Consider the following 26,349-nt stretch of genomic DNA (forward strand, 5'->3'; position numbering starts at 1 on the left):
AGGACATTGGTGATAAGTCTAAAAGGGGGCAGGAGGTGGTGTGTGTGTGTGTGTGTGTGTGTGTGTGTGTGTGTGTGTGTGTGTGTGTGTGTGTATGGGGGGGGAGTATACTGGCGGGTTATTCAGACACATATATTCAGAGTGAGCGCTGCGTCGCCAGACTGAAGTTTGACCTTCCTCAATACAGATGCTGCAGGAGCTGCGCGGTGATTTTGAAAGTCTGCTGCAGTCGGAGTGAATCAGGGATCTCAGTCTGCAGTCGGCTGACAGCTCTGGACGAGTGAAGCCCAACAGTTGCCCCGGGACACCGCTCATAAGCTTGTTCCTTCACTAGTTGGCGCGGCGTCGTAATTTCAAACCATACAAAACTCTGGAAAATGAAAGCAACATAAACAGCATTCCCACTGTGGGTGGTGATGAAAAAAAATGAACAAAAGCTGCAGCTTGTGACACTTCACATAGAAAAACAGGAAGTAGAACTCGGTGATGTGGCGACGGCTTTCAGAGGCTGCAACTCTCGCTCGGATTTGCTGAGAGTTGGACTAAATTTGCACATCACAAAGTTTAGCGTCTGCATATCAGTGGCATCCCGGAGAAACAATTCTATTCTTAATACCACCTTTTATGTTTCCGCATCAGTCTAGGACAGAGTCATGGACAACAAACCAGACAAAGGGGAAACTTCTTATCGTAATTTAACTCTCGGTTTGCCCTCTTTTGTGGAACAGGTATTCTTGGCCTGTTGAGTCTTGAGAAGTATGAGAAGGAATTAACCAGACTCCTCCATCTGCACTACTTGCACTACTCTGACCACTGTTGTCTTTAACTGTCTTTTTGTCTCTGTTGTCTTCTGTTGTCTTTTTTATATTTATCTTGTTTATTGTATATTTAGTCAAATTCCATGTATGCGTAAACACACATGGCCAATAAAGCTGATTCTGATAGGCGCTATATTTGCCTTTAATTATAAACACTCCTGAGTCAGCCAAAGGGGGGATGCTAGAGGGCAATTTAAAGATGTAGAAGAAGCTTGGTGTTGCTCTCTGAGATGAGAAAATAAACTGGGAAACTGGAGAGCATCTCCCGCTTTTAAGCGTCATTTCATAGAATGAGCAATCAACGAAACGATTCCACTGGAGTTGAGTAAGGGTGGTGGATTTCGCCCGTCGATTTAACGAGGTGTCAGGTGTTTTTATATCTTGTGCACTTGTAACCATCAATGGCATCAAAGTAAAGTGATGCTAATAAAAAAAGTAAAAAGAAAAATGGACTCGGCCCGGTTGGTCCAAAGTCTACAGATCTGTGCTTCGTACGGTCAATAATATACAACTGGTGGCCCCGCCTCCTGGAGAACTTCCACTGACTTATTTTCGGTAGCTGGCCGACTGAAGGCCGATGTTAATTAAGTCTGGATCTGTCGGGAGGTTATTCACATAATTCAGCAACAAGGTTAGAGGGGCGTGACGGGCTTCGGTTGTCAGGCGAGAGTGTTTTCGTATTCATATGGGTCAGTGTGGATAGGAGTAGAACAGGTGGTCATTTTTAAACTGCTTTTTTTAAGAAAATCGGGCTAACTGAATCCTGACCCAGTTATTTAATGACTGAGAAAGATAAGAAGAAAAAAAGAGAAAGAAGTCTCCCGCGAAAGGTCTCGGCCGTTAACACGCACCAAGTTCTTTTTCTAGATAATCCATTTAATGCAAAAATGGGACGGTGAATGCAAGATTAATATTTTAGAAAAGCTAAAGGGAGGGTGAGAGAGAGAGAGAGAGAGAGAGAGAGAGAGAGAGAGAGAGAGAGAGAAAAGAAGAAGGACGCAGAGTCGTGATCTGACCGTGACTTTGTGTTGTCCGGTGAGGTTGGGCCATTCACACAGCAGCTGGCTCTCAGACAGGGTGAGGACGCAGGGAGTCTCGCCAATCAGCACCGTGTAGTTGAGGCGACTGTTACCTGGAGCCGCTGGGATCAGGTTACGGCCCTAAACACAGACAGAGGGAGAGAAGTGTGGTGAGGAAGAGGGTAAAGAGCTCATTTACGCACGTGTTTTCATGCAAACGATGCAAAACAATAGTGCTCTATGGTACAGAGGAATATCAGGCTTTGGATACACACACACGTCACTTGTTTACAGGGCCAATGCTTGCATCTGATTTTTGCTAAATGAGTGAGTTAAGGTGTTTTAGGATCCGACATTCCCGTTTTGTATTCCAGTTTAAAGCACTTCTGATAAATCTGGAGCCCAAACTGAAGAAAACCAAAGAAAAGTATGACAGGAAGATGAAGAGCACGAAATGCATATTGTGTATATTCTACAAAGATGGATGGGAGGCACACACATTGTCAGAGCGTTTTGTCTTCAGTCCACTAAACTGAGTAAAATCTTAACCCCCGAGGTGTGTAAATTCAAGCATTTGTCAATTTCTGTCTTGTGTTTTTCATTCCAATTTGACACACACTTTGTCCGTGATGGAAGGGAGGCACTTAGTGGTGAGGAAAAGAAGAGGGGGCTCGAGCAACAGTGAGAAAAACAAAAAAGCAACAGGGGAAAAGATGAATACAAAGAAAACAAGACAGACAGGAAAACATCAGGAGATGCAGAAGCGGGAGGGGTGGAGAGAGCGGAGAGGAGATTACGGGAGAGGTTAGAAAACGATGAAAGGGACACGCTCTGGAGTGAGAGAGAAAATAGGATTGAGCGGCAACAGAGAGTGGGCGAGATAGACGGGAGAGAGAGAGAGAGAGAGAGAGAGAGAGAGAGGAGATAGCTGCCGCGTCTCCCGCTGGCTTAGCAGTGGGACGCAGAGACAGACTCCGTTTTCCAATCCCATCGTCTCTGCAGGCCGCCACCCGGCCCCGCTCTGCAACCCTGTAAACATGCATCCCATTCCATCTCTCTCACACACACACAGACACACACAAAAAGCAACACAGGCATTCAAGTCAAAGCCACACACGGAGCTGTTGCACACACACACACACACACACACACATACACACACACTACAGGCAAGAAGCATCATGCGGGGGACAGGCTCTCAAAAACACACAAACACACACAGGAAGGCACTCACCAAACACCAAGACCAGATAAATGTTTTTCTCTCTCTCTCTCTCTACATCTCTCGCGCTAACACACCTCGGGAGAAACACACCCGACACTTCAGATGAGAAATTAATTGCGTGTCGAGCTCAGCGCACGCATCTCCGAGAAGCGCCCCCCCCCCCCTCGCCCCGCCAAATTGCATTTTAGTCCATCTCATCAGCGCTTCCAATGGGTAGGCAGTTCCACCAACAAGCCAAGCAGGAGATTTGGCAATTACTGAGAGGCTCTTTAGTAATAAATTATCATTTAAGGAATAAATTACGACGGCTATGCTTCTTTCAATCTCCTCGCGCAAACGAACGGCGCAGACACACACTCTCCCCGTGATAACATGAGAGATAGTCAAGGCGAATTCTAGCGGGCGATAATTTTTTTTGCTTTTTTTAAAAGCACTGAGCGCTGAAGTTCAATGCAAATGCAGCGCGTCGGTGTGACACTGATCTGAAGGAAATGGAATGTTATGCTGTCCCTTTATTGTGCAAAGTGTAGCCTTGTGAAACACGAGGAGGTGAATGTGTTCCACACACTGTCAGCGGTAAAGACACAGCCTTTTCACCCACTTAAGTTAGTTGCAGACGACGACCCGCCGGATATCGTCTCAGTGAGAGCACGTGTATATTAACCCCGAGAACTCTCCGACTTCATAGAGAAGTGGGGAGAGCTCCGAGAGATAACAGAATGTACACATGCGCACGGCTCCGGGGATCGCCGGTTAATTCCACGCAGTCGTGTCCGATGACCGTTAATTACAATGGAAAACCAATAAAATCCAAATATGGCACTGGAAATTAATTACACAAATTTGAAAGTTATTTAGGAGGGCTCGAGGCTGCAGGGGAAGATGTCAGTCAGGGAAGTTGTTCGTTACTGAAGGAAAGAAGGTGTGTGGACCTTTGCTTTCAATTATATATTTGTGAGATCCCCCCACCTCCCTATCAAGAGTCAACACATTTGAGATGTTCTTCCTTCATGTGAGGATCTATATGCGAGTGAGCGTGTGTTTGTGCGTGTCGGTGTATGTCGGCTTTGCCGTTATTAATACAAGATAAGTTCAATATCTTTGAGACTCTTGTAGTCAATCCGCAAGTATAAGACCTTAGGAGAAAAACATCTACAACCTCTACCTGAGACCTGGGTTTGAATAAAATGTTTAGAATGTGTGCACACATCCTGTTGTTGTTGTTGTTGTTGTTTTTGTTGGATTGCTGTAAAGAATGACAGTACGTATCACATCACTATAGTAGGAACAAAACACAGGACACTTTCAGATTAGTTGTGGGCAGCACAAGAAACTGACTCCTCCTGAACAAACTGAAAGAAAATTGGTAATTATTACAAAGTAATTTCGTATAAGTGAATAAGCTTTCAGCTGCAGAACAATGTTGGTGGAAAGAGATTAAAAGAAAATGTACAAGCAAGCAATTAAACAGCAAAAACAAACACTTCTTTCTGCCTCTCTGACCTTGAGAATGAGCGGCGACGTGGGCTTGAGCTCCAGGATCCCCGAGGGACTGAGCGGTTCGAACACGGGGTCGGGATAGTAGCTGAAGGTCTCGTTGACCACCACCAGAGCGTTCACGTTGTCCATGTAGAACCCGATCTCATCCGGGCCTGTGCCGGCCTCGGAAAACCCCAGCTCCGAGTCGGCCACCGACGGAGCCATGCACACCATGACTGAGTTGTTGTACACGGTGCAGTTCTGAAAGCGAGAGAAAAATATGTTTTTTTTGTTGTCAAATCTATGGATGAGTAGGAAAACAGACAATTCCTTCAGTCGCCTTTGTATGAAACTCTGAGCGTGAACACAAATCGCGACGCACTTCTTTTCATGACACTCAATTGTATTTCTAATTTACAAGGGAATGCCTTGCATAAAACACCACGGCCACCTATTGAACACTGAGAACAACCTCCTGCAGGCTATAATTCTATTTTAAAACAGATCTGTCGGGTATAATAACCCGTCCTTTATTTAAGTGAATGCTCTGTGAAACAGTGATGCTGTTATACCTATTGGAAATGTAAATTAGTTGAAAATGTATGATCAACTGCTATTAATGGGCAATGCGCTCTGTGACTATGCTTGTAGTAGAAACTGTTTTACACCAGTACTTATATATATATATTTATTTATTTACATGAAGTCATGGCAATGTTTGCTACAATTTACAAGACTTTTTTTTGTCTGTTCACATATTAGACCATTTACCATTAAACGTATTTTATTTTTTTATTTTTGTGTTTTTGCATACAGAAGATAAGCTTGTGAATAACTGATTCCATTTTGCTTTCCAATCAAGCCAAGCATTCAACTGCACTGCAAAACAATAATGATGCCACTTTGACAAGAAAAGAAGAAAAAAGCAAGTAGGCTCACCGGAGGGGCCCGAAAAATGTATACGACCCCGGTACGCTTTGGAAACATGTCACTATTCTTGTTTTGTAATAAATGGGCGGGAACATTAAAAAAAACACCAGCGTGGTCCTTTAAGTGTAAAGCGACACTTTGAGTCAGGGATGCGTGGGGCGCATCACGTCGGCTGTTTGCCTCCGACATGGCCGACCCCGAGGCTGCACTCTGACAGTGTCTACGTTTTTAAAATATTCACAGCTTCACGATAATACATCGCAGAAATATGGTTTGACGTCTGGCGGAAAGAGGAGACTTCCTGCTTCCGCTGCCTTCCTCCTGCGACATCTTACCATGATTCAGACAAGAGATAGGGGCTTTGGCGTGTCATATGACGCGTGCCAAAAAAGTACTCGTCACACAGAATCATGTGTCCGTCGACATTTTGTGACAACTGACGGGCTTCAACTCACAAATGACAGTCACCGAAGTGCTTCGTGAATCTATAGAACCGATGACACTCTTCAACTTTCCGAAGTGGGACCTCGGGTTTTGCATGGATTTTTTTATTTTTTTTCCCCCTCTCATCATTATTCCCTTCAACACTCTCCCATGTGTGTGTCTCTCTCTCTCTCTCTCTCTTTCTTTTTGTGACACAAACACTCACGCGGTGCGGTGACATTTGAAAAGCCGTGTGGCCCGAGGTAGCGTTACATGTCTGAAGCAGTCGCTGCAGAGAGTGCAGACGTGAGCGACACACACAGACAAACTATCTGCCGCCTTCACAGGCTCTGTGGATGTAGTATTATTGTGTACGCAGAGCGGTATGTCTGCATATATTGGTCAGGTAATGTATGTACTGTATGCGTAAAGATGAATAATGCATCCTGCGTATACTGCCACGGTGTGTTTGTGAACTGCTAGTTTGCTAGTGTGTGTGGTCCCTGCCTTTGCTGCCGTTGAACATAACTTAGTTGTTTGGTCTGTGTGTGTGTGTGTGTGTTTAATTTGCATCAATGCTTACATGAAAGGATTCCGCCTGTCCATACTTGGCCCTGATCTGCGGTTCTCGGATGGTTGCGAGGTTGGTCCCGCTCACCGTCAGCAGAGTCCCACCACTGCGGGGATGAAGAGGGGGGGGGGGAGAAGGAGAAGCATATCGGTAAAATTGGTAGCAGCCAAAAATGTAACGAATGGACAGTACTACTGGTGTGCATCTGCAGGAAGTTATGTGTCAAATGTTCCCAAAGAGCAGTCCCTGAAGTACTTTCCTTTGTGTTGCTCTGCCAAAGCAGCGGCGTTAGTTCGGCTGCATACAGTATGAGCTAACAAGAGCTATCAATTGGATAGTGGGGTCAGGCACAATAACCGAATAGTTCACCGAAGCCGTCAGTATCAAGACGCTACTTTGCTACTTGCCAGGTACATCCATTACCAGATTTCCTGCTTATGTTCAAAGAAAAAAATTAACCCAGGCGGCATTTAATCTCACCAAAAATGTATTTAGCATTTGCAAACTTGTCAAAATGACGACAAGAAGAAGAGTTAACGCTGGCATTTCCCGCAGTGTGAAACTAGTTCAGAACTCCATGTGTGTAATAAAAAGTTTAATAAATCTTTAAAAAGAAAAGTTTGACTCCAAGTGTATAGTGGAGAGCTCAGGGCATCAGGTGGGGCTCAGGGATTAACGCTATATAACAGAGTTTACAGAGAAAACAAGGAGAGAATGAGGACACGGGAAGGGGGGCGGGGGAGCAACGGCGTGAGCGAAGCAGAAAGAGAGCGAGGAAGTGGAAAGATCCTGAGAGACACTCTGCATGCTTTAATCACAGCTCCGTCCAAAGTAAATATGTGCTTGCCGTGAGCCGGTGAAGGTCAGTGGACTGAATCCAGTAAATAACAACGCTAGAACTTGGCTGAAGCCACCCGAGGTTTGATTTTGTTGGTGAGCAGCGTGTGAAGACGGACTCGCTCGGTCTTGGTGTAACAATGTCGATTTGGTTGAATCGATTCTTTGAGGAACATTTTCCTCATTGGCTGAAACTTTAAACTTTTGTTAAACGCTTAATTGGTTTTGTCAAATTGCCAAGTATGTTTGCAGTTTGGGGAATAGTTTAGGATATCCTTCAGTGGGATGCACTGCTGGTCTGATACACTTGTAAAGACAATGGAGTTAGTCTTTTCTTTTGTTTTACTGCAACACTTAAATTGGATTTTCGTGAAAGATGCCTCACCTTCTTAATGCCTACCTTGTTTTACAGTGGCAGCTGCAACCTCTGTGTACTCTACTCTGTTTTATGCTAGGAGGCGTTCACTGCTACCTCGACTATCTGTGCCCTCTGAGAAATGTGAGTTGCTAGATTCCCTATTTCTTCAGGCTGTAGATTCATAGTAACCCAGTTTAAGAGCGATAGGAGGAGAAACTCTGCTTAATTTGCACATGCAATCTATGATTTTAGAGATTAGTATGTTAGTATAGTGTACATACAATTACAAATTGTTTCTATCTCTTTGTTTTGTAGTTTTTTTTACCTTGTGCACCCGACTGCAACTCAGGTTTCCCATTTGGGGACGATAAAGTGACTGAACTGAACTATCGTGTGTCTTTTTCTGCAGGTTTCTCACTGCCTGAAGGGGGATATACTGTAATCTCTCACACTGCAAAGAAAAGGATGAAATAAAACCTTGCATCTTGAAAAAGTAATAAACAATATGCAGCTTCCTGAAGTCTCATTGGACACTAAAGCATTTCTGAAAGTATACAGTGGGCACTGAATGGGTATTTTGGGCCCTAGTGAAGTTTGAAGTTCAAACACCAATGGCTGACACCCACGGTTCTGATATCTCCTTCGGCATCTCGCAGGCTGGATGTGGAGTGTACCGCGTCTAATTCGCTGCTCAGAGATCTTAAAGACAAGTGTTTCTAAGATTTACTTCCTCTGTTGCTTGCATGTTTTCAGCGATGTCCGCTCTGTGCATGGGTTGCTGCTGAGTTAGAGAACGACCCGTTGTTACTGCCTTGACCGTTAACTATTCCGTGGACTGGTTGGACTTTCGTCTTTTACTGTGTTATTTTTATTGCTGGTTTTTAGTATTGTGGAGCTGAACCCCAAAGTGTATTTCAAACATTTGAACATCTGGGTATTTCTTTCTCTCCACTAGTCTCTCCACTAGTCTTAAGCTTAAGATGGGGCATCGTACGTCCTGTCTGAAAAGGAAGGCAGGACTTCCCCGTGGGAGTCAGAGTCATTGCTAATTCAAGGGAAGTTCAAGGTCCCCTTGCAGTATCAGGACACTGATCCAGGTGACATGTCTGACGAATACGTTATATTAAAGCTTCATGCCACTCATTGAGGCAATGGACAAGCCTTTGTCCCTGGCTTGCAGATAAGAGAGTACCCTCTTCAACCCCCCACCACAGAAGGATAACAACGCACATTCCTTCTAGTAGGTTACCATGTGTTACCATTGATTTCCTGCAAAAACGCAGGTGTCTTTCTATCGTAAAGATTAATCCGACACTTATCCAGAAGGACTTTGTGTAAAAGCACTGACGGCAGGGTAGGTGATATGGTGATACGAAGCAGAGACAAAGCCTCTTAATATCTTGGATGGAGAGTCTGGCTGGCTAACGCTAGACAATCATCTCTCACTCTAATCCAGGAAGACTTACAATAACAGCAAATGGGAACAATGGGGAGAGACAGGGGGTAAATAACAAAGATAGACGTACCATCTCTGGCATTGTTGGCAGACAAAAGGATTTAAGTCTGGCTATTCTTCTCAGTGAGACTTTGTAATTAGACTCTAGTCTAATTAAAGTGTTAATGTTGTAATATTGTACAACTCGAACAACAAAATTACTTGTTTTACATTCTAACTTTGAAAGCAAATATATATATATATATATATATATATATATATATATATATATATATATATATATATATATATATACATACATACACTTGGTACAAATCAGGCCCATACCCATACCGTATGTTTAATAGTGTAAACTGTGTTTGCTCATACACTAGCATTACATCACTCGGCTCTTTATAAGAGGAATGAAGGCGGCTGATTAACAAAGGAGCAATGGAGCTGAGGCCATATTTAAATTAACTGTTTTTAATAATGTTTGTGCCACAAATGCATCAAATGGGCAGACTACACAGTATACAGTTTACAGCATGATGCTGCCTGTCCTCTGCCTCCTTTCTCCTCCTCCCTTCTCCTCCTCCGCTTGATGTATATTTGTGCTGAGTCCCTCTGTCCCCGTTGCTCCTCTCTTTGTCTAAGTGAGTCTCTTTAGCTCAGGTACATGCTTCAGGGAACCGACAACAAGACAATCAGGATGAACGCTCAGGGATAGCTGGGGAAATCCAACCAGTGTTGTCAGTATTTCTCTCAGTTTGCCCCCGTCTTTCTTCTCTGGCCAACCCTGTCCTCTCTTTCTGTTCTATTTCATCCTTACTGACCGCCAGAGGCAGTGTTTTCACACTGCTTTTGGCGGTCATCCAGGATTCATAGAACCGTAGTTACCTTCGTAACTTTCGTTTTACTACTCTCTCTGCTGTCCATCTTCTCACCCTCTCTTCATTCTTATCCTTCTCTCACTGACTGTATCATAATCATGTCATATCCTAAACTTCCCTGCAAGTTCACCGTAACACTGAAAACACCAGTTGTGATTTCATCAAAAGGAGGAAGATTAGCTGGACATTCAACATAATGAAAATATATATATATATATATATATATATATATATATAACATAAAAAAAGATAGTAGTGGCTAAAATTAATGAAAAACAAATTAGCTGTTAGCAAATTGCAAACCGTCATAATAATGCTGGTGGAGAGTCAGAGGACCCAAAATGGAGTACAAATGGGACATGTTTTGAATAAACAGTGTGAACTAAACGACCCCTTTAAGCTAACAGGCTTGCTAACTGATAGCAGATAATTAACAATTAGCAGGCTAGCTAGCATGAGAAATTATTTCCCACACTTCAATAAATCTTTATTAAATGGCATGATATATAAAATATTGCAAACAAAATACCAGGGGGCATAAATGGCATAAATGGCCCATTACAGAGACTGTATATAACTGACTAGGTGCTAACATGTTCCTGGCTTGCAAGTATGTCAGTAGTTAGCTCTCCAACTAAATTGTGCCATTTCCCATTTCCCAGTGGCGGGCCATGGATTTTGTACTTCCGCCTTCAGTGGATCAGCTGTTCGGCGCACCCGCACCCCACGCCACTGCTATATTTAGACTACCCAATACTTATCTGCTTTATTAATCCAGCCGCTTTTAGACATTTGAAAATGTGGGTCCAAAATTGCTTCTCTAACCTCTGTTGCTGCCAAAATATCTTTCCTTTGTGCCGCAGATGAGCATTCCTCATTGATTTATGTTTTAAGTGCTCCGGCTTCTTTCTAAATGGAATATCATCAACGATAATGCACCCACTACATGTTTTGAATAAACAGTGTGAACTAAACGCCCCGTTGGCGACCAACCTAACAAACTTGCTACCTGAAACAAGTTAATTAACAGTTTGCAAGTTAGCTAGCCTGAAGAGCTTTTTAAACCACTTCAATACCTCTTTACTGAATTACCTGGAAACTAAATACCAGGAGGCAGTACACAGCATGGTACAGAGAAAATAGAGACATTTGGAGAACTGCTGTGACTGACTAGTGCTAGCATGTTCCCAGCTTGCTGGCATGCTAGTCATACGCTCTCCAACTACATTAGTTCACCAACTATCCCTCCTAGTAGTCGTGACGTTGCCTATATTTAGACTACCCAGTGCAACCAGTTTTTCGAATGGGTACCATTAGGCAACCGCACTGGAGTGGAGTGTGCTATGCAAAGGTGCCCTTGAGCAAGGCACCAGACCCCCACCATGGAGTAGCTGCCCACAACTCTCAATACCAGGCTGGGTTACATGTAAAGGCTAAATCCCACCATGTGTCGTGTGCTGTGTACATGTGTGACAAATACAACTGATTTACTTGCTGAAGGAGTGGCAGGCCCAATACTATCTGCTGGATTCAACCAGTCGGTTTGGGAGGAGATTTGAAAATGTAGGTCCAAAATTGCTTCTCTAACCTCTGCTGCTGCCCAAATATCTTTCCTCGGTGTCCCAGATGAGCACTCCTCATTGATTTATTTTTGAAGTGCTCAGACTTCTTCCTAAATGGAATATCATCAGCCAAGCACAATGATAATGCACTCTACCCCACTCCCCTGCTGTGTTCTCTTCTCACTGTCTTTCATCCACTCTTGCTATCATCAACCAAGCACTATGATAATGCTATGCAGGCGTGCACGTATTGGCACAAAGGCAGACAATGAGGCAGATATGAACGGATTTGATACCACATCTCACTGGTTCGTTATAATTTCTATCGGAGCCAACATGTGACACTGTGACAGAGGGCTGAGTCAGCTAAATTAAAGCTTCCACGGGCTAGAAGCAGATGACACAGGGTTGTCGCTGTTTGTGAGCTGTGTGTGTTGTGCTGTGTTGTAGCGTCAAATATTGTGAGCTTCCTGAAGTAAAACCCCAGTTTTGAGCGCCACACCAACGCACACACACACACACACACACACACACACACACACACACACACACACACACACACACACACACACACACACACCCTCGCAGTGGGTGTGCGGTGCCGTGATTGGGCCTCAGCTGCTTCTTGGCCGGTCCTACTGGGCAAAAGGAGCAAAGCTGGATTCATCAAACCCTCTTCTCTAACAAGCTCTGCATCAATCTGCCACCATCTAGTGATGAGTCACCATGGGGAAGGGAAACTGAGGGGAAACAGAGCAAGATAGCTGGGCAGCATGTTATGCACTGCCAAATCACAGGAGGTGGGTTTAATGGACGTAAACATTCTGCAGGACACTCTTGACCTTTGTCAATGGCAGGCATCTAGCTCTTAGAGATTCACTTTGAGATCCAAAATCCAGAAAGGACCAGGCGGTTTATTCACCTTGAGTTGTACAGTATGGTACTGCATGACAGTTGGTGCTGAGTATCAAACTGAGACATGCACTAGTTCAGGCAGAGAACTTCAGTCTCACACAGCTGATCAGTATTATCTGCCTCTTCAATCACCGACCACATTCAAACAATCAGCAAGCTGTAGGATCTTACGAGTTAGAATTTCCAATTCTTTTTGGGATCAGGCGAGCTACCTCTGATGATTTCCTCCACTGAAAATGTCTCGCTTGAGCCAGATGAAAAATATCCAGAGGCACCGTCAGTTTGCCTTCTATCCAAAACCCGCTGTCAGAGCTCTCGTCCAGCATTTCAGTCTGCTCGGACGGCTTCGAGAGCGCCTCCGTACATTTTGTCCAGCTGATGCTGCTGCATCACAAGGCGTAAGAAAGTCAAGGTCCAGAATCGGATATCCTCAAGCCACGAGGCTTTCAGAACATCCACCTCCGGCTTGGTGCATTTATTGAACTCCCTTCAGGGAAAAAGCTGCTTGGATGTATTTCAGGAACAACAGCCATTTGTTGCTAGAAGTTTTCAAACAGCCTCTCTCGAATAAAAAAAACATTTTTTTAGTGAGACGGTAAGTTGCCAGAAAAAGATACTGTGAGCCGGTTTGCCTAGAAGCCGGGCTGCAAATGGACACTGTGGACATCAATGGACTCAATACAAGAAAATAATTAAACTACATAATCCAGCAAAGTAAATGGTAACCACAGCACAACCGCTTACCTTGCAATGCTCCAGTCAGGCTCGATCCTCAGCACTGTGGGGTCTTCGGTGTAGTTAAACTTGACCTCAGGGTTTCGGAGCTCAGCGTCGTCGATGTCCACGAAGAGGGACGCACCTCCTGCCGCTAATCCGGCCGGTGTAACGCACACTATCTCGCGGGCGTTCCTCCTGGATGGACAGACAAAAAGGTTGTTGGAGGAAGGTGATCCAATAATCAATGTGCATTTGACGGACAGCAGCCAAAATCTGTGTCAGCTCAGCGAAATGCTATATCTGCGCAACACCTCACGGGCACAGAAACTGTTGCGAGCTGATATCCGAAAGATATCGAGGTCCTGCTGTCTTACAGGAAACCCGGAATACAAATACATGCAAGATTGCCGGAGAGAATATAGACGGTGAAGTGATTTTCTTCTGGAGAGAACAGAGAGAGAACAGAGAACAACAGAGAGAAGCCCTCAACGAAGAAGCTGTCTCGCAGAGTTTGATCACTTTAAACAGATAATTATAATAATAATAAAAAGGCGATGATTACTTTCTCGTGCCAGGACGCTCCCTAAATACTGAGGTCCAAGCTGAGGCGTTGAGATATTTAATGACTTGCTGAACGTTTTTGTAATTACCAGTGTCCAGCCTGGAAAAGCCAAATCAAGCTCTTAAATTTCATGAGATAATCCTACTCCAAGCCAGCCCCTGCTGCACTCTGCTGACCTGCTGGATCACGGCAATCACAGTTGGAGCATTTGATTGCAGCAATGTGAGCCATAAGCAACGACAGTATGTATATTGTTTGTGAATTGTCTGTGTCCAGCCTTGGGACCTTTGTTACATGACATACCTCTCTCTCTCCCCCCTATTTCTACACTGTCATCTGGCAAGTATAGGCAAAAATGCCCCTTTATCTAGTTTATGTCTGCATTGGGATCAGATCTCAATATGCAAATGAATTAGGCTCAACGTGGGACTCAAAATATGGCAGGTCCCGGGTGAAGGCAAGCACTGTCGTGGATGGGCGTCAGGTATTTTTAGTGTGCGCTATAGCTTCTCTGCCCCTTGCTGGGCTTGCTTAAAATAGCAGGAAGAGGCTGAGTTCAGGGATCTTTTCAACTCACCTGGCTGAATGCAAACCTCCACGTTTGCATTCAGCCATTTTACACCTTGCATTTCATGCATTTTTCCTTATAAATAATATATGTATATATATATATATATATATATATATATATATATATATATATATATATATATATATGAGTGGTACAATATTTATTTCTTATTAAAACAAATGTGATGCGTTTCGTGTTGGAGGACGAGAAGGATGTAGAAACAAGTCATGTGAAGTCATGTTTAATGAAGTTAGTAACTGCTATGATTGGTGCACCGACAAGGATCAGCAGTACCAGTCACAAACATTGGGGGAGGGATGGAAAGAGAGTGTGTGTGTATGCGCGAGTGTGTGTGAGTGTGTGCAGTGTGTGCATGTCCCATAGGCGAAATAACATTTTCAATTGCAGTCCTGAGTAGCTACACTATCTAATATGTATTTAGCACAGTTGAGTGGTGGCTGCTTTTCTGGGCCATGACTTCACAAAAGCGACGCGCGCAAGTGTGTGTGTGTGTGTGTGTGTGTGTGTGTGTGTGTGTGTGCGTGCGTGTGTGTGTGTGCGTGTGTGTGTGCAGACTTTAATATATTGGCGCGTGCTTTTCGTGCCTCTATGTGCCATGGCAGTCAGACATAGAGGGAGAAGAGTGAGAGAGGGGAAAAGGGAGAGAGAACGTACACCATCCACCTCTCCCAACGTCCCTTGGGCTGTAACCATAGCAACCCCATTCATTCACAAAGAACACAGGCCCGCAGCAACCGTCACGAGACGCCACAAACGCAGTTCGCGCGGTTGCGGGTGGGACGAATGAAGACGGCGTGGAGTTGAGCGGACAGTTTAAGTGAAGTGGAATGGGTTGGATTACTGCGAGGAGGCTGCAGCACAGGAGAGCTGCGAAATCAAAGCTAGCATGTTGAGATGACCTAGGAGAGGCTAATCCGTGCATTTGACAAGCATGCAGCTGTGGTGGTACTTTGGATTTATTTTTTCATGCACTAGATTAGAGAGAGCCTGTGTGAGTGAAGACAAAGAGATGTGTGTCTGCAAGCAACTAGCATTCACACACACTCACTGCTTACATGCTTACATGTGTATGTAATCTGTATGACTTTTCGCACACACATCTTTTAAACAGAACGTGTTTATGTATGCACGTATTTCCTTGATCCATTAATTTCCCATATTATCTACAGTACCTTCAGTCATAATTATGAATTTGTTTTACTATCTTAAGTGCTCTGTTTTTGTCTCGTTCTTATCTAAATTCTATTCCCCTCTATTGGAATTTTTCCAATTTCCCCATAGGGATAATTAAAATGTCATTTAGATTTGGGAAAAATAAAAACACAAAATAATTACTTTACTTTAGCCTTACTTTTTGAAGTAGCATGGTTGCGGTCCTATGCTGACAGACACGTAGCTGCCCGCGTTGAGGTAGCTGCCCTCGATGGTGACCCGGGTGCCCCCGGAAATGGGCCCCTGAGATGGCTGGATACGGCTGAAGTATGGAGTCTGGAGGAGAGACGAGGAGGACATTTGTATTTCTTAAGCAAATAAATCAAATGTAAATAAAACAGAAAGATTTTAGATGCCTCGTGTAAAATAATCAAATCAAATATTACACAATTGAGATCCATGCAACAACAAAAAAAGCATGAATGAGGTGAGTCCATGATATAATATTACGGTATTCTTCTAGGGAAAATCCATGAAGGCAATACAAACAACATTTTAGAGGCTTGAAAAGAAAGTACTGACTGAAAGCTGCAAAAATGACAGTTCATGGAAACGAAAAAATACGCACACTGGTTCTTCATGACAGTGTGAGTCACCTGCATCTCTCAGTACTGCTGCCACAGACTTACACACTTTGCCAACTTTGTAACAAATGTGATTGCCCATTAAAACTAATAGAAATGATCTTTTAAGAGGCATTTTCCTCAAGCCAATTTCAAATTGAACCCTGGATACGTGTCACAGACACAGAGTCTTCTTTTGAGCCATCGCCGTCCATATAGAATAACATATAGCCCCTTTACATGGCACTTACCACAAAGGTGAATGGCCTGGGAGACAGGGCTCTGTAGTCGTTGACGCAGTCCCTCACACACACCTCCACCTGAGCTTCTTGGACCCTGTAGCTGGTCGCGTCGTTCAGCAGACACACTATCCTGTGGAGGGAGAGTAGAAGGGATGGAGGAAAGGAGACGGGTCAGGGTCAACCAGAGATTTTTAAAGGGACAGTACACAAAATGAAAAACACATATGTTCCCTATAGTGCTATTCATCAATCTTGATTGTCTTGGTGCGAGTCACACTGAGTCTTTTCTATCTACCGAACTGCAGAAGGAACCCAACTGCTAAAGGACGAGAGGCTCATGCCGTCACGAGCAAGAGCCTCTTGTCCATGAGTGGCTGTACCCCTCTTTCTGTGCAGTGAAAATGGCAGAAAATAAATGGGTACCACATGAAACTTCTCACAACGAGGTCTGTGGACTGTCTTGAGTAACTGGACCATGGTTCCTTGGAAAGAGACGTTGCTGTTGACGTTTTTTCAAACGTCTCCAACACTCGGCAACTCACACCACAATCTTATAGACTGAAAAATAGCACTAGAGGTAAGAGGAAGTGACCTGCTGAGTATGTGTTAACCAAGAGGTTGGCAAAGAAAAACTATCAGCAAGTGCAGTTTTCACGCACAGTCAATATGTGCTTAAGGCTCAGCGATATGAAATGAGCGGTCAATCACATGACCGCATCAGGCTTTGTATGCATTGTACATGGCAATACAATATCTGACACAAAGGTCTGGGTTTCAGGAGGGGTGACTCAAAGAAAAGAGAAAACAGGAAGATGATGATGACTAGGAAGGAGGGAAAGTTATATATACAAAAATATATAAATATCCTCGACATGTTTGAAGTGGTGCGTGGATGACGGGAATGATGTGTAAATTAACTGACGTGTGTAATATTTGACTAGAGATGATGTCCTCTATCTCAACATGCATCACTTCTCGACTAACTGCACTACGGAGAGATTGTTTGATCTGCGTGAACTCAATTCCTCAGCCATGTAGGACCCTGCAGAGGAGTAAATGTCAGGATGAGAAAAATAAAGGAAAGAGCATATGCAGGGAGTAATGGAGGGGAACAACAGATGGAATTCACAGACAGACAGATAGACAGACACACAGACACACACACACACACACAAATATGTCCTAATATCACACATATCGTTTCAGCTGCTGAGTGCATGTAAACTGCATGTAATCTGGTCAACATACAGGATGAGAGAGGGGCTGGTTTCTGCTGTGTGTGTGTGTGTGTGTGTGTGTGTGTGTGTGTGTGTCCTCAGATCAGTGAGCGTGTGTGTTTGTGAGGCAGACAATTGCTACCTGTGTGTGTGCGCCATTTTCATATTTTGTGAATGTCTTTCTGTGCTTGTTTGAGTTTTGTGCTGTGTCGCAATTTGCGTACTTCTGTACTTACTCTTGCTATTTTGAGTGCTTAAGTGACAAAGTACAGCACAATGCAGTGTGCTATGATTACCCGGATTGTGTACTCATTACTGTCAAAAAGTTTGAGTGTGGACCGCTGGACACTGGTCCACCCTCGATGGCAGCCATATTGGCTAAGTAGCGGACATTCCAGCAGCGGTTGCCATTGCTCCAGTGAACACTGCACTACACTGTAAAAATGTGTCAAGAACCAGGATATCGTTGTCGGTTAAAAGCCATCAGTATTGTTTATTGGGTGAATTTAAATAGGTAAATCTGTCCCGAATGATTTGGCACCGCAAAGGATTACACAGTTACCTAGCTAGCTAGCTAGAAATTAAGATTGTTATCTGCAATCGTAATTTCAGATGTGTGCACAGCAGCCGTGTTCTATTTGACACAATACCCACTATTTAAGGAAGTATGGACTTGAAGTGTGCTTATGCAGCATTGGTGTGCGTGTGCTTGAATGCTCGCAAGGCTTGTCCTCTGCTCCTCAGCTTACCTCTCTGCACTCACATACTCCTCCTCGATAGGGACGCAGGGTACCTTGCCCAGTCGGACCCCCATCTGGATGTCACTGAACTGCAGACCTAGGTTCTCCCCCAGGATCGTCACCCTGGTTCCCCCTTGGCGAGGTCCCGTCTCCGGGAACAACTGAACCGACAAGAGGACGAAGGAGGAGAAGGGGAGAAGGAGATTTAGTTCCCAGTTTAAGAAGCAAAAAGAGACAATATATTATAGTCATACATGCATAAACACATACACATTGAGGGCACACAATGTATACATGTATGCTGACGCATTCCACTAGTTTAAAGTCGGAAAATGGTCCCGAACATGTCACAGCACAGACACCCCCAAACAAACAGGATAACGAGGATAACATAGAGCCACCAACACACACACACACATACACACACACACACACACACACACACACACACACAGACACACACACACACACACACACACACACACACACACACACACAGGCCATACAGACATTGCCCATATCAGGTTATTTAAGTTTTAATGAAGAAAAATCACCCTTTCGGCTTTGAAATACACTGAAAACAAAAAACCCCGGAACCAAACCTTGGGGGTTTAATTGAAACTTATTACGCCGGCTTGGCTTCGGCGGCGGAGCATCGCCAGTGTAACGCTCAGTCGCGCCGTCGAACCATAATGTGATTTATCTCGCCAGATTATGGCACCTAACGCGGACAGGTGTGGTGTGACAAAACAAATGCGGTGACTGATGGACGGTGGCTGTCACGCACACGCACACACTACGGCACAGCAGCGCACGCACACAAACCTAATCCCTAACAAGCATCACAAGGTAATTATGTGTAATCTGCCCGTTGCCCTGCTCCTGCAGTGCTCGGCTGAGCAGACAGCGCAGGGTGGAAATGCAAACTAAGGTGCCGACAGCATGGATTATTACACCACAGACAGCACCAAACAACAGACCTTGACAAATGGTGATTTCTACAGTGTGGACTAGTTTGGGGAATGAAAGATCTGTCTTGCCAGACACAAAGGTTTATGCAGAGAAAGTCAGCTTTTCGGCACCCTGCTTCTGGAACAAACAGCCATACTGTTGCCCAATGTACAGCACCACTGGAGCCGCTGGAGGTTGAATGTCTTGCTCAAGGGCCGTTCATCCGTAGAACAATATGCATCGACTCGCTCCGCAAAAAAGGAAACCACATGGTCCGGGGTTTGCATAAGCAACCCTTTGTCTACTCATGCATTGCCAAACATTTCCACAGAAATACAATTATAAGTGAAAATTAAAAAAAAATGAAATGAGGGGAAATGGAATGGAAATCGTGATGAAAATGATCAAATTGAAAGTTTAATCGTGAGCGATTAGCATTAAAATGACAATGGGGAATGATAAAGTAAAATGTAACAAACAAAAATGGAAAGTGATGAAAATTGAAAAGCTTAAATGTAAATGTACAAATGAAAAAAGCTATGCCTGAAAGCCAGTTGTAACAAACTCAGTGAACGACATAACATATTTTGAAAAGAGTGATTTAATCACCTCCCACTCATCATTGCATCATGAGAGGTTTTAACTGTTTCATATTTCTACAAACAAAACGTATGCCATCAGTATAATCTAATCTGCCATGATCACATAAATAGCTACACATGGATACTTCATCTTTTTTTTATGTAGTAGATCAAGTACCAAATGATTCTCTTAAATGAGCTTTAACAGTATGACAGACTGCACATTTTGGAAGCTCTCAGCAAAAACATAATACCTTTGGCAGCATCATGCAAAGTACAGACATTACTTTAAATACACAAAGACAGACCAACAGGCAATATCAGCCTTAATGTGTTTAAGAGGAAGGGGTTGAACTGAACATAGTAATCTTAGTAATGTCTGAATATATGAAGAGCTGGGGTTTGAAAAGTAACACCTTCCAAAAAGAATCTATAAAACAACCTCGAAACTGTAGTGAACTGAACTAAGAAACCAAGAGGGAGACGGGGACCAGTCTGGCCCGTGATAATGCTGCCCACTATTTGGAAGCTGACTCACGTTGGAACCTCAGGCGCCAGTGGAGCCTCAGCCATCGGTTCCACAAACACAATAGCTGGTAAACACTGACCAGAGCGAGTAGCCATCGAGCTCTAGGGTACGATATGGACAACAGATGTCGGGGTGTGGAAATTGGGGCTTCAGATAGTTTTGGAAGAATGAAGCGATGATACCACAAAACACAATATCAGCTCGCCACCAAGCTGTGGGACATAAACACTGGCAGAGCCACAGACAGACAGGCAACAGAGAAAGAAGATCTGTTGAAAAGGATTACTATCACCATCTGAGGGGGCGGGGGGCACTTCATTGAACTGGTGACGTTTTTTCCCCGGTAAAAAAGGCTACCTGGTAACCTGACGCGCCAGATGGTTTCTGACAAAGAAGACGTTGTTGGAAAATGTTTGGAAAAAGGGGAAGGCCCTTTCAAAAAATACTTGAGTTGGTTATTGGAAAAAACATCTGTCAATCAAAGTCTTTGCCAAAGCCAGTCGGGAGAAGAGTGAAAGAATCCGCCTTTGCTCTTCTTCTTTCAATGGAAATAGACCATTTTAGTAGCCGCCAGCGCTGTTTCGAACAAACAGACGCCACTCTGTATCGAGTCACACGCACCTAAGCCCCGCCCATGGCTGGCCGTACCCCTTCACGGGAAGCTGATAGGTCCGGATGCTGCTCGTCATGCTTCTCGCGTGAATCCAAGATATCGAGAGAATCAAGCTGCCGTGGGAGGTAAGTTTCCTCCTCCGGTTTGATATGAAAGTTATCCTCGACTTAATAGACTCACAATAAAATGCCCAGATTAGTGATACCGCATTCACTGAATCTGTTCCCCAACGAAACAAGTCTTGCTATCGACCATCTGTCCTCACCCATCTTTTGTGAGAAGACAGGTGAGGCTGCGATAGCTGGCGGCATATTTAGTGCAAACCAGTCTCCAAATGCATCCGGCAGGTGGGATCACGTTGGAACTCTCAAAACATTTGAGATTGGGGAAGCACCGAGAAGAAAGAAAGAAAAGAAAAAGGCTGCTGGATGCAACTTGGCTAACAAACTGTAAGTCGACCAGAGGCCTCACATACTTCACTAAGGAGACTTAAGTAAGCAATAACATTGCTTCTAATGAGCCACATTTTGATCTTTGGCTATATATCTGAAAAATGATCTTTGTGGTATAGAACATGGAGCCAGACCACTACACCTCCGAGCTATTGGTTGCATGCCATTACATTATGTATGTGATATCTGAGAGTGGGTCTCGCTTGGAACCTCAGAAACTCTTGGAAGTATAAAAGTATGGCAACACATAACAAGATAACCAGTGCTCGGAGCCTGTGGGCACGCAGGCAGACGCCACAGTGTCGACATGGGACCTCATAGCAACTTTAGACTCAGGCTGCAGTGATTTGACACAGCATTCAAGCGCATAACCACCACCCTCTGGGGAATGTAAAGTATAGACGCCCTGAAAGCTGGAAATGGACCTCGGGTGGTTTTGGTAGAATATTGATCTCATACGACACAACCATGTTCAAACCCTGACTGACAAGACTTAGGATATAATTCAATAGGATCACACATTTAATTGTTCCTTGCGACAGCCGAACCGATCTAGGAACTGACACATGGTCCACAAATGGTCTAAATTGAGAAAGCGTGGCATCTATGCAAAAAGGATGAATGAAAAAAAGGCTTTCCCTACACCCGGTTTCCAATTTTGAGACAACTCAGAGCTGGAGAAGAAGTTTGACTTCATATAAATGTAGCCTATGAGGGCCAAATGCTTTGGAGGTAGCAATAAATCCAATTATTTAAAAAAAATCGAAATGTTTTTCCTTCCTGTGTTTGGCCACTTCTTTAGGGTACCACTGACCAGCAATCCACTGGAGGTAAAGTAGTGTGGCGTCGTTATGTGGTGGTGTGGCCCTCATATTGCAGTCCTAACCACAGGGTGGCCACATCAGATCATCAGCTTTAGAGCAGTGGTTTCCTAGTAGCCTGTCATCTAGCCTGTACACACATTTGTGTGTGTGTGTGTGTGTGTGTGTGTGTGTGTGTGTGTGTGTGTGTGCGTGTGTGTGTGTGTGTGTGTGTGTGTGTGTGTGCTGAAACATGGCAACTTTGCTGTGGTCTGAGTGGTAACCAATAGCACATGGGCCATGGAAGGGCAGCAGCTGTTAAGACTGGGAAAGTTGTCCATGTGGTCAGAAAACAGTTTGGGGATTCTTTGGATTCTGTGGATTCCATCAAACGGGGAAATTCAATTTCTTTCTTGAAACACTGCCTCAAACAAATGAATAATCTAGAGTTATGATGTTTCAACATTTGTAAAACTTGGGAATGTTAAATTGGAAACTACATTTAAAAAAAAAAATGATTTCAGGTGTTTGGAGAATATGACCTTATTTAAAGGTTCAACACTAAAATTACTGTCATCAACTATTGGAAAAATTGGCAACCAATTATTGGCCTTCTAAGCCAGCAAACAGCAAAACATGCGCCCAGTCTCTTCAGCTGTGGAGGATTCAGCTGTCAAAGCAGAACAAGGCAAGACTGGAGGTCATCTCTGATGGACAAGCTGATGTTCGTGTCACTTGAGGGATCCACATTTCAAGACTTCGATGCTGAAGGGTCAATGGACAAGTGGTGAGTATCAGCACAAAGGTCCAGACAACCAAACATTGAAAAGTGAGAGGACGGATGGACAAGCAACCAGCTGTATGCACAAGTTATGGTCTGTTCGCACAATGAGTTCTGATGAAGAAATGTAAACGTCACATGATCACATAATAAATACTTGATGTCATTGTTTCCTTTCATTTTCTTTACAAGCTCGTTCAAGTCAACAGAATGCCTGTTAAGTGAACAGCTCATGTGCCGTATCCATACTCATAATAGCGGATCTGCAATGAAAAATACCAATAAAACCGTCCCGGAAGGTAATATAAACTAAACAGGGCAAAAATGAATCCATGAATCAAGAGAATAGAGACATCTGCTATTGATATCAAGGTGTCTTTCACTTTTTGCCTCCATAACTCTTCAGACATTTATTACTCACAGCCTCGCTTTGCTTGTACTATTATCGCAATATAAATCCACATCACTCTTAGCTCCCTTCACCTTCTCGCGCCCTTGTGTGTGTGCACAAAAACACACACGCAGACTCATGCACGGCTCTCACCTTTGTTCATAATTCAAAAAAATATTTTAATTTGAGAACGCATGTTTATTGGATGCATTCACAAGCACACATATTCTCACGGATGGTCAATTTGACCAAGAGTGAGTAACTCAGAATCACAGGACCATGATCCAGCAGTTGGGTCTGAACAAAATATTGAGATATTGTCAAAAGATTTACATGAAGAAGTCTACTTCATCATGATATTCAGCTAATGTGTACAATAGACAGTCTTTAATGATACTATAATTGCACTTAAAAAAAAAGAGAATAGATAAAACCAAGTGGGGAATGTCCTTAAGTGACACAGATTATACCACTGGTATCAATATAATCATCTCATTCATTAAATGTTCATTTGAGCTGAAATCAAGCTTCAATATCTCCTTCTATTCACAGATTGCTTAGCTGCTGTGTCTGTGAAATGAATTAGTTTCCATTGCCTTTTGTTAGACAATAATGTTTCTGAGAAGGGATGTTTTTCTCACGTCTGTGACTAATACCCACTGAAAGTCAAGACAGAAAGAAAGGCGGGGAGGATGAAGATCCACGAACAAAAAGGAATGGAAAAAAACAGATATGAATGATTCTGAAAATGCACCTGACCAATGCTGCATTTTGACCCTTTGAGCCTTACACACACATCAATGCACAGACAGACAGCGACACACAGAGATGACACAGCCTGAAAGACAGCTCAAGAGAGAATCAAACCAAACAAATCTCTACGTGCCTCTCTCTCTCTGTGGAGTACCAGTGTGATGTAACAGTGAGTAATAATACCATTTCTGTGCCAAGGGCAGGCACAAGGTCCCAACAAGTGTGTGTCTTAATAGCGGCACATTAAAATGGAGCTTTTCATTCTCGGTTCAGGACACGTAGGGCTTTCGTGGCCACGGGGGCTTCGGCAAAGAGAGCTGACGCAATGGCCTATCAAGGTTTGGATCTCTGCAGGTGACTTTGCATCCTTCACGAGTTGACGAGATTATGAAGTGGTGCTCAAAGAAGTCCTGTTGCTTTTCTTTGCGTGATTTTAGAACTGTAACATTGGAGGGAGTTTTGATGAGAGAAGAGAGGAGTTTCTTTTGGTTGTTGCCGCTTGTGGCTGTCGGATGTTCTTTTCTTTCTTTCTTTCCTACCTTTCTGTTGAGTAACACTGTCTCGGTTAAAGGTGCATGGACGCGATACGAACTTGGTTAAATTTAAAATATGTTTCATAGATTATGATGTTTAAGATTACATTCAATTATGGACAATTACCAAGCCACCGAGACCTGAGAATGAAAAGAGAGAAAATACAGTTTCTTCTGCTTTTGATATTTGCTAAATTTGACATCATCAATTGGTTTGCCACATCATGATAAACCAAATGACGGACCCACTAGAACCTGCTATCACTACCAAACTGATTGGTAGAGTGGACACTAGACAACAACGAAAGCAGTGAAAATATGTCTTTTTTTATTGTATTTGTTGGTGTTGTATAATAGTAGGCCACAATTCCATTATTTGGGAATAGTGCCTTTAGTTTATATGGTCAAAAAACAGGCCACAGCACATTCTGGTTTCTGCCGATGTAGCATCAAACTCCATGTTTTGAGTACTGGTTTATAAAAATAAAAAAGGAAAAAAAAGCTGTCCGTATCACGTGAACTTCTTTGCGAAGTTGAACTCTTCCGTGATTTGGAGCACGTTCTCTGTCTGAAAAGAAGCCAGCAGTCTCTCTTAGTCCACCTGGCAAGTGTTACATTACATTACACTGACGCTTTTATCCAAAGCGACTTACATTTTTGCTCTCTATACACCGTAGACACAGCAACGGTGAGCAATTAGGGGTTAAGTGTCTTGCTCAAGGACAGGGGTGCGAACCACCAACCCTCTGATTGAAAGACATGCATGCTAACCACTTAGCCACAGTCGCCACTGCTTAGTGTTGCTCATTAAGCAGTAGAAAAAGCACTTAAAAGTAGCCTAAAAATAAATGAGCATCCTCCCAGAATACACACACTCGCAGCCTGGTCAATACGCGGTATATTTGTGTGAACCAACCAAGAAACACAGACGCACCACCTACCTTAGTGATCTTGGGGTGGGTGCAGCGGCTGTTTCCAGAGGTGGCATGCATCCATCCTCCGCCCTCCGCCAGCTGCAGCGGGAGGTGGAAATTTCCTCCACCGTTGCACTCCTGCCGGAGGGAGCACTTCCTGTCCTGGACGCACCAACCGCATTCGAACCTGGGGTCGGCCTTCAGGCACATGCCACAGCTGTCCCGCAACGCTCTGCACTTGTAGAGGTGGGCTGGTGAGAGAGACAACGTTGATGTGACTGGAGTTGTATTCACACAAACACTTCCAGAGAACAGCAGATTTTCACAGCTCACTTTATCAAACTAGTGACTGACTGATTGATACATGAATACACAGAAACAGCCATCACTTTTGTATGGCCATGGCATTTATGATGTCAGAAAATCAGCGTGCCAGTTTAGCAGCTAACAACAAACAGCTAACTAGCTAGCTAACCCAGCTAATTTAATAAAATGTTTGTGTCTGTGAGGTAGAAGGAGAGAGAGAGAAAGAAAGAGAGAGAGAGAGAGAGAGAGAGAGAGAGAGAGAGAGAGAGCATACATTAATGTTAAATGCCTAAAACCTACAGTAGGTGATTGTTACCACTACGAGGATGTGGCGGTGAAAAAATAACTGTTCCCACAGATAAAATAAAAAATGAACAAGCAACCTAGAGGGATATTACAGAAATTAATTCAACAGGTAATGTCTTTTAACGCCAA

The 26,349-nt window shown here is 43.7% G+C and overlaps 1 protein-coding gene across 1 annotated transcript in view; it reads right to left on the minus strand.

Annotated features, from left to right (window-relative positions):
• LOC306743580 (plexin-A1-like) overlaps window positions 1–26,349 on the minus strand; it is a gene marked incomplete at both ends in the record, with an annotated part of 182,910 nt that overhangs the window by 29,540 nt on the left and 127,021 nt on the right. Inside the window, 8 exons of the mRNA XM_079226108.1 lie at window positions 1,835–1,978; window positions 4,566–4,802; window positions 6,478–6,571; window positions 13,210–13,377; window positions 15,688–15,824; window positions 16,363–16,483; window positions 18,320–18,471; window positions 25,636–25,859. Of these exons, the coding sequence (XP_079082234.1) occupies window positions 1,835–1,978; window positions 4,566–4,802; window positions 6,478–6,571; window positions 13,210–13,377; window positions 15,688–15,824; window positions 16,363–16,483; window positions 18,320–18,471; window positions 25,636–25,859 (1,277 nt within the window). The remainder of the gene's footprint in view (window positions 1–1,834; window positions 1,979–4,565; window positions 4,803–6,477; window positions 6,572–13,209; window positions 13,378–15,687; window positions 15,825–16,362; window positions 16,484–18,319; window positions 18,472–25,635; window positions 25,860–26,349) is intronic.

The sequence above is a fragment of the Taurulus bubalis genome (assembly GCF_910589615.1).
Source record: "Taurulus bubalis genome assembly, chromosome: 11".
In the NCBI taxonomy this organism is placed as follows: domain Eukaryota; kingdom Metazoa; phylum Chordata; class Actinopteri; order Perciformes; family Cottidae; genus Taurulus; species Taurulus bubalis.